Source organism: Opisthorchis viverrini (genome assembly GCF_000715545.1).
Source record: "Opisthorchis viverrini unplaced genomic scaffold opera_v5_46, whole genome shotgun sequence".
In the NCBI taxonomy this organism is placed as follows: domain Eukaryota; kingdom Metazoa; phylum Platyhelminthes; class Trematoda; order Opisthorchiida; family Opisthorchiidae; genus Opisthorchis; species Opisthorchis viverrini.
Window position 1 is genome coordinate 274322 of NW_008751703.1, and position 8832 is coordinate 283153.

General features: G+C 44.5%; 1 protein-coding gene across 1 annotated transcript in view; it reads left to right on the forward strand.

Moving 5' to 3' along the window:
• Positions 1–7886, forward strand: part of T265_03322 (hypothetical protein) — a gene marked incomplete at both ends in the record, with an annotated part of 39898 nt that extends 32012 nt beyond the window's left edge. Inside the window, 3 exons of the mRNA XM_009167783.1 lie at positions 50–159; positions 7133–7364; positions 7559–7886. Coding sequence (XP_009166047.1) covers positions 50–159; positions 7133–7364; positions 7559–7657 — 441 coding nt within the window. The remainder of the gene's footprint in view (positions 1–49; positions 160–7132; positions 7365–7558) is intronic.
• Between the last annotated feature and the right edge of the window lie 946 nt (positions 7887–8832).

Below are 8832 nucleotides of genomic sequence, written 5' to 3' on the forward strand. Positions count from 1 at the left end.
TCTAGTTTGTTCATCTTAATTGGTACCTGTCCCCACTTCAATCCTTTAGGAATACTGCTGGCAAGAAGAAGGCTGCGCTCTTGCTGATCGTCTCTGCCCTGACCTCGGCACATTTCTGGACGAGAAGTTCCGCAACACTTACGAACTGACCTACAATACGTGAGTTCCGTGAACTTGTCTACTTGCGCACCCCTCATAGATGGTTTCAATTTCGTTGTCTCTACACGTCATTTCGAAGCCGATAAATAGCAAGTGGATGGTGATCTGACGTTTTGTTTAATATAGTGAGCATTTTATGAAAATTATCCCCAGAACTGGGTTATTCGTACTCCTGTGGATGAGGTACCAATCACAAGCGGTGATCAGGAACGTGATGTAGGTGATATATACTAACCCTCTGTTCAGTCCAATTCATATTTGATTCTCCGGTTCTTTTTGGGTAAAAACTTCCAACAGGTTACAGCTGTCCTAATGTTATTGTGTCAGTGATACTGAGCTCTGGAAATTCCAACAAACTTGCACTGACATCAATGGCACTCTGTTTCTGAAAGTACTTGTTGTTATCACCTGTTGGCCTTGAGCTCTGAAATTCAATCGTGTCGCTAGTTGCCACAGTTATAGATTTATTTAGCGGTTTGTTTTCAATTTCACGTGTTCGTGCCTCAATGGGCCTGTTTGCAACAAGCTCTTTTGTGTTGTATCACCCTTATGGTTCTTTTTGTGGCATTTTCACGGTTGCTGTTCAGGACCTATTGATCACAGTTTGTGACACGCATGGTTCCTCACATACGTCTGCCTTTCTAACGGGTACCGTTGAGCAAAATATCCCTGGTCGGAGGAAGCAGGCAATGTGGGTAGTGTAATTACTCCAAATCTATCGACACTGACTTCTATGACCCTTTTTGTCATGTTACTATGTCCCTGCATCGCCCTTACAGAGTGCCGTGGAATTTCTGGACCAGAAAGAGCATCACTTGTTGAACTGACTCGAGTAGATGCCTTCAAAGATCCAAGAGGCTGATGTCTCAAAACCAATATTGGGTGACTTAAGTTCTCCACCAGATCGGTTAGCTAGATTCTCAGCTGATATACGAATGTCGCTTACGAGGAATTCAGCACCCTACATCAGGAATTTATACGATTTTGCCACCAACGTAATGGGGTTCTTTTTGAACACCGACCAATTCTTGTGAGTTTTACTTGTGGTTGGTCAGATGGCGAATGGTCTGTTCGCCTAGCTTGGCAATAGGCTTGCGAACATTTGGTCCCCAGCCGAAGATACATAGTTAGCGCGCAGTTGACGGCGGCTAACAAATCAAGGGCCGTCTGATAAACCATCAGTGAACGCGGCTGAGTTACCCGTATTTCTGGTGGTTTTTGATGTTAGTTCGATATGTGGACTCTTTGGAAGTGATCGAGCGGTTATTACTAAGAGCCCAACCTACCGGTTTGGGCCAATATTTATGTGTAATATTTCGAACAGGAAGCCATGTATGGGTGCGATTACTCACTTAGAGTTTTTTGTGTTGTGTCGATGTTACTCATATCGCAATCACTATCCACAGAAACCAGCAGAAACAGATGACGTCATAAACTACTTGTCAGCCTAGCTCAAAGCAATACATTGGTGTTTAATCGAGGTAGAGCACTGTACAAAAGAACTTGACCGAAAGCAGCCCGGGTTGAGGTAAAAAAAAGACTCCAAGAGACTTCATTGATTCTGGTTTAAAGCGACTATTAAGTTTACTGGTCCCGGAATCAAGACCCAGTAGTCAGTAGGTTGGCACATAAAGGAGGATGACGTAGGGTGCTAGACACTAACCTGGTCATCTAAGATCGTCAGTTTGCTCTCTGACGTTGTTTCCTCGCATGGTGATGAAACGTTTGCAAGCCAATTGCCAATCTGGTCGAGCAGATCAGCTGTCATCGGATCAACAGCAAATTCCTCGATTACGCCCATCTCGTAAGCTCAAGAGGAGCCAAACCGGTAGTAAATTGCCGTATGCCTGCTTGGAATTCCCTCTTGTCGGAGCGTTCCGATTCCCTGAAAATGAGTGAATTGAATCTGACGGAATCCATAGTGGATGTGCGCCCCTCAACTACTGTTTGTCCAACTAAGCTGTCTACATCTGTGAGAGCCTGACCGGGGGATGCATATCGGCAGCAGTGCTCATTTCCGAAAAGTTGAAATCAGTATGCATGACCATTGTAAGGATATCAATGCGATACCGTTGTAATAGGAGTGCTAGTGTCACCCGTTCGCCGTGTTCTTGCGATGGGAAACCGAACGGTGACTGGAGCTAGTATTGCTTCGACGGGTAAAGACTCATATGGTCTGCTTTTTTGCTTAATCGTCAACACACGATTTTCTCTACACATCTGGTTCCATCACCTGGTTGGTTCTTCCAAACATTTTTGCTTAACGAATTTTTTTAACACGAAAGTTTCTTTGTGCCTACTGGGGCATCGAATTGACTTCGCCCGATGTTCTCAACTAAGGGAAGATGTGTATTTATGGATTTCCTCTAATGGATGTTACAGCAACTTGCCTTTGATTTATATCCGATTTGTTAGACAGCTTTGATGTTGGAACTGCATACTACTAAAGTCCTCACAAGACGCGGTGTGATCTTCCATTCTTCGTGCTATTTATATATGAACGTCCTTCTCTGACTGAAACGGTCTGTCCTCGTGTAAAAAATCTTTGCACCAGTGCAAGTTTCGCTGGTTATTTTAAGCCAACATTCGGGGGGATGTTGGTCTTGTATCTAGCTCATCACTTGACGGCTACATTACAAGAAAACACCGTTGCACAATTTCTCCAGCAGAATCGCTTCCATTGTAAACATCCTCATCTTTTGCCGAAAAAGACTGCATGAAACATGGATACGATCTCACCTGTACCACTGCTTCTAGTTGGTAAACCAGTCTGACCGAAATTCTGTTCGTCGTGTGATCCAAGAATACTGCGTACTGCTTCTGAATTCCGTCGACACTCATTCTCGGCAGCAGCACCAGTGAAGAACTCCACACGATCGGACCAATGTGTTCTCATAAGGATTAACCTTTTTTTCGTTTCCTGTATGCTTGTCGCGGTTGTCAGGGTACGTTTTGTGACCTTTTTCGGGTATTATCTAGTGTAGAATAGTAGTATACGCTGCCTTCAGATGAGTACGCTATTTGCTAAATTGGAAACGGCCATGTCAGTCGAAAGGAGAATCCGGGGCCAACATAACACCCAGTTTCAGCAAACGCAATACAGATATACTCCTCATAGCAACTACTCAGCTAACTTGGCAACATATTGGAACATTGATAGCTCGAGTGACAGGTGATCAGGCGACTGTTGATCTGCTCTCCATGCTTGGCAATCGACTCGCCCGCGTTCCGTCATCATTCGAGAAGACATCATCAGTGCACTGTTGGGTGGGTAGTTTCTTGATCCATGTTTACGCTTATATATTTTGCAAAGAGCAGCTTTAAGCTATCACCTTATTGTCTGTTGATAATCATCTCACTTGGAGCTTGATTGGTCCGTTCGTGATCTGTGTTGCGTTGTGGTTTGCACTTCCTGCAGCAAGCCTTCAGAAAGAATTCTAAACTTACAACACAACCATCAAAACAGTCACAAGCAGAGCTGCATTCAAGCGAACTGAGACACTGTGACACAACGAGATCCAAGCCAAGATAAGAGAGACCTTCATACAGGGTCTTCCAAAGGAAGCTACACAAGGAACTTCATCTGAAGGTGTCTGAGAAAATACAATTCGATGACCCAAAGAGAAGAAAAACACACTGTCTTACAGCAGAAACGTCACTGGGATGACTTCATGGATACTATGACAGGGCGATATCATAGTGGCTGAATATACCCGTGGAAGTCATGACAACCATGAAAGTAGCGAACAAAGCTTATTTTCTGTGATTGTTCCTCTTCGCTAATACATTACAAATTTATATCGTTGAATGAAGGGGGTAGGTGAATGGATCACGGAATTGGGTAAGTGACGTCAATGTCAACGGGCTCGTGGGACCGGATTTTTTGGCTCTGAGGTCTGCATATACAGTGCTTCATTGTGAGGGGACCTATCAATATGCTATCATTCGGATTGTGCGGTCATATTCAATATAGTACTTATTCTTCAGCTTACACAGTAGCCCCTGTATCAACGGTGCAGTTCCTTTTGGAGGCAACACTGGCAAAATGCGTGGCCCTTTGTGAGAGACGGCTTATTTTGGCCTCCTTTGAAGTGACTACTTCAAAGCGAAGGCTAAAATCATTCCCTTATGCAATGTGTGAGAAGCTACTGTCGAGGCGGGCGTTGGAAGACCCAAGAGCGATGTGCGCCATTTATCTGGAGGAAAGAATTCGCTTGTTCAGTGACTATGTTTCTCCCAAAAGGGACCAATCTGTGGACGGTTCTTGGTCTTCCGATTATCTCCCCAAGGGGTCGTCGTGTTGCTGCGAGGGCTCAGGAGACGAAATTTGTACTTTGTTTGCCGACTGAAGGCGTCAGTGTAGTAGGGTGAGCTACGAAATTGCATGGGCGATATAGTCGGGAGAGGTAGTTTAGTACATATGTATCTAGTCACAGAACCACGCCTTCAGTCTATAGAGGCTAGTATATGTTGAATCTTCAAATTGAAATGCCATTTTAAGTTGCTGCATTCGATTACACGCTCCATCCCGAGCTGTTGAACAGGTGGTGCACTTGAATGAGTTCAACGCATTCTTATACAGCTCCTTTAGCATATATGTCATTTGGAAGGCGCTCAGCTCGCAAACATTTTTTCTCAGCTCTAGAAATCTGCAGGCTCTACCGCGTAGACACAGCACTGCTACCATCGTGTTCGTCTCTGCAGGATGGGTAGTGACAGAACTTCGCCATAATCTTTGCCATGGTATGGTTGACTGACTTGGAGGTGTGGCCCTATTCTTTAAATAAGGTCGAGTGTAGACTTCCTTGACCTTGAGACGCTCATGTTTTTGGTTCTCTTTGAGGTTGAGTATTTTTGCGGCTACCGAGTTTCGAAGGTCTCTCTTAAACACTTCAAAGTTCTTTGTATAGGGTCCTATCCATTTGTCTAAATTATTTATGGGTAGGCCATCTTTGTGCTTGCAAATTTTCGAAAATTCCATGATATGAATGCCACTTCCAGCTCGGACGCATTTTGTGTGCATTGTATGTGTGTTCTTATAGTTTCCTTTGAGATTCTAAACACCCGGCGAAATTCGGACACAAGTGCTGCTTTGGACGAAGTGATTCGTACAGAGTCTCGTGCGTTCGGACCTTGCAGCCCCGCGAGCGGCTGTGTAGCAAAGCGCAATGTCATTTTCACAGACGCGCACATCAGTTCCAGGAGTGTGTGCAGTCTCCCCATAGATAGCTGAGTGCGGTATAATCGGTGCGCGTTCATGGATCGTTAGGAACTGGTGAGCGCTAGGCCATTCGTTCACCCCTGCTGCGGCCAAAGTTGGAACTGAAGGAAAGCATGTCTGTACAGAGCCGGAATTGTGGTTCTATGCCTACGTAATTTCGGGGAACAAGACTACCTCCACTTCATCCAAGTCTACCTCTGAGCGTTAATAATTCCATCCAGTTTCCTCGATTACTTCTTTCTGTCAATGATTCCGGTAGCCTCAACTCACATTTTTTGCCATCTGAGATGTAGATAGTTAGATGTAATTCGTGTGCAAGCGGAGACTCCGAGTAGTACAAACTCTTCTGTTCGAAGCAAACCAATAGATCACAGCAGACTGCTCTCACAATTATTTTGACGGAGAGGTTTGTCTAATCTTTCGCTTGATACTCCGATTCTCGGATATTCCTAACTGGTACCGTTCGTCCGAGTTCACCTTTGGAGAACTTTTGGTAAATACCGGTGGCATGAGAGCTAAATGTGTGTTATGCTGACAGGCGTATTGCTCCAGCCACAAGTTTTTTTTTGAATTAATAAACCAGAGCACGATATTAGTTGGCGTATTGTTTAGTTTAACCACCTGCGCCCGCTAGATCAAACCTATCAACCTGATGTTTTGTGAGAGTTTCACATGTCCACCTGTCGAATGCACAAGCTCAAAATTTTGGAGGATTGGGTAATTAGTCTATTAAGACTGAACTATCCAGCTTATTGTTGCATTGATGACTACCACGGAACTTTTCCATTTTACGCAACCTTCACTTAAGTAAGGTGGGCAATAAAAAGTTTTCTTCACAGAATACTAGTCATTATAAATGTTCCTTTAAATAACGTTTGATCAATAGCACTTTCGTTCCACTACAATTGCAGATGTACTCGTTGTTGCATTGCCGGTTAAAGTTCAACAACTCTGTTCGGTTACAAATGTATACTTGCCTCCGTGTCGTTCGACCATTAAGTCTAATGTGAAGGCGTTCCTTCTCAATGCACGTGGTTAGCAAGTCTCCAAATCGATATATTTTGAATCATCTATGAACTCCTGGTAAACGAGCCTGTGTTCGGTTTCTCAAAGTTTAGCACAAGTTTTTCCAGCGTAAATCCCTTAACAAGCTGTAGCCTCGATTTTCAAAATGCTGTGTGTTCAACTGGTTCGTGGTTCTTTTAAGAAGGATTCCTGCCACGGGATAACGCGTTTTTTGGTGTCACATAGCTTCTGTGTTCATAAGATCCATTTGATAAATATATGGGACTGGAGGCATTTTTCGTCTGGCCATAGTTGTCGGCCTCTCTCCCACTCATCATGACGCTGTACAGAAAAGAAACATTCATGAGTGTCGCTCGTCTGATTGTTTTTGTTCTTCTTGACACTCGAGAACTTCGTTGGTTGGAATCTCACCGCGATTCCTCCGGGGTTCATATAAGTGTCCGTGTCTGGTATTCTACAAACACCGCTCGTATTTATATTGTTCCACGTGATCAAATCGTCTAGACACTCGTATTACCAATCTGAATGGGTTCGAACAGAATAACAAATATTTGTTAGCGCTCAGTTTTACTTTCTTTTTTCCCATCTTATACCACCTTTTTCTCTTTAGGTCCACTTCCCATTCCTTCGTCTACATTGGTTTCTGCGTACACAAAGTTTAAGGACGAATTCTTTTTTACAAATGAAAAACCTCTCACTGATGCTTTCTTATTATGTTGCCTTCAGGTTAAATTTCATCACCAACGTAGACACCACTTTATACCGCCGATCAGTTTGGAATCACGTGCAAAGTTTGTTCGGGATTTGTCATGACGAATTTCGCTACGACTGTATCGATCGACTATTGAACAAGCAGCAGCGGGCTTTTTTGAAATTGTGTGCCACTCGACCGGTCGCCATCGATCCAGCGAGACACCGATTCGAAAAATTGTTTCCAGTGCTTTCACCTTCAGAAGTGGTGAGTTGATTTCCCATGGATTTTACGTAGATTTGGCACACTCGTACTATTCTATTCTCCAACTCTCTGTCACGGTGCGCTTGCTTGCGGCAGGTAAAAACTGCGACCGAACTCAGTCACCGGACTTAGGTGCTTTGCTGAACCTAAACAATGCAACTCGTGATGTGCGGTCTTGTTTTCCTACTTTTTCTTAGGTTCATGTGATACTTATGGTCGTGGAGGCCAGACAGCAGGCCTGTCTCCTATATGCTCTCCGCGCTATTTCCGAATGCCAAGCGCGTCGGCCCTACTGACGAGTGTGTGGCGCATCAGCCTATTTCTTCACGTTTACTTGCGAACTTGTGATGCGTCCTTCCAGATCAACCGTGCAAACCCGTGAAATAACTGTCTTCATTATCACCATTTTCATCATTTGTGTATCCCATCCTAATCCATCCACACGCTCGTCTTTTAGGTATTCATTTAATGTGCCAGAGCATTGTCGGATTCTTTATGGTGTTACAATTGAATCATGATTTGCCTGTGGTTTTGACTTTGTATTAGAGGGTTTCATCATTTCTTGCACGTGGATTGGGGACAGGAGGAATCGCTGCATAGACATCTGCCAGCGGCATAGCTCTGCTCCCTGTATGGAAAAAATCGGGTAAAAATTTTACTGATTGCGGTCAAGACCTCACGGTCTACTGATTGAATCTGTTGGAGCTATCTTTTGATTAACATCCGGTTGGTGAGAGGCGATGTAGGGTCGTCGTAGCCAATTGGGCGAAAAAAACTATTAATAGCTATCGTTTCATTCAGCACTTTCAAGCGTATACTCAGCGATGTCTAGTTTGAAATGATGGAAAGGGATGCCAGCTCAGTATGTAGTAACTGCGAGGAATGGTACATGGTGGTCTTCCTAGCCCCGACCTGAAGCTGTAACATTGTCATAGTGGTCGGGCCTTAGTGCCGCAATGATCCCGCGGGCTATACTAGCTAGAACCCGATTCTTAAAGGTTCAACCATGCTAGGAAGACCGACCGGTAGTAGTGCGATGGAGAACAGTGGGTCCCAGCGAGAAATCGTTTTACGAGGTGGTCTGGAGTTAAAGTCGTGCTGTTCTCGGCGCTGGTATTTTGATGGCACTAAGGTGTTTCCTCCAGGCTACCAGCAGCAATGCTCCTTCCTCCAAGGAAGGACGATTTAGAAATGATCAGCCCTAAAAACCGCATAGCCGATTGCCCAACATTTGACCGTTGAATACAGTCGAAATACTTCTAAAACCGAAGATGCTGGTGCTGCTCAAGTTGGACCTTCTTTGAGCATCTGCGTTAGAAGTCAGACAGGTGTGTCTCGCTCCCTGTGCCATCGGACCAGGTCGACTCCCTGTATTGAAGTGGGTCGGACTGTTGAGCCATTGTTTCCTACTTTTGAGTCGGGCGCTAGGGCAAGCTTCTCAGAGCAATACCTTACACTCCCAGTTCCTTGT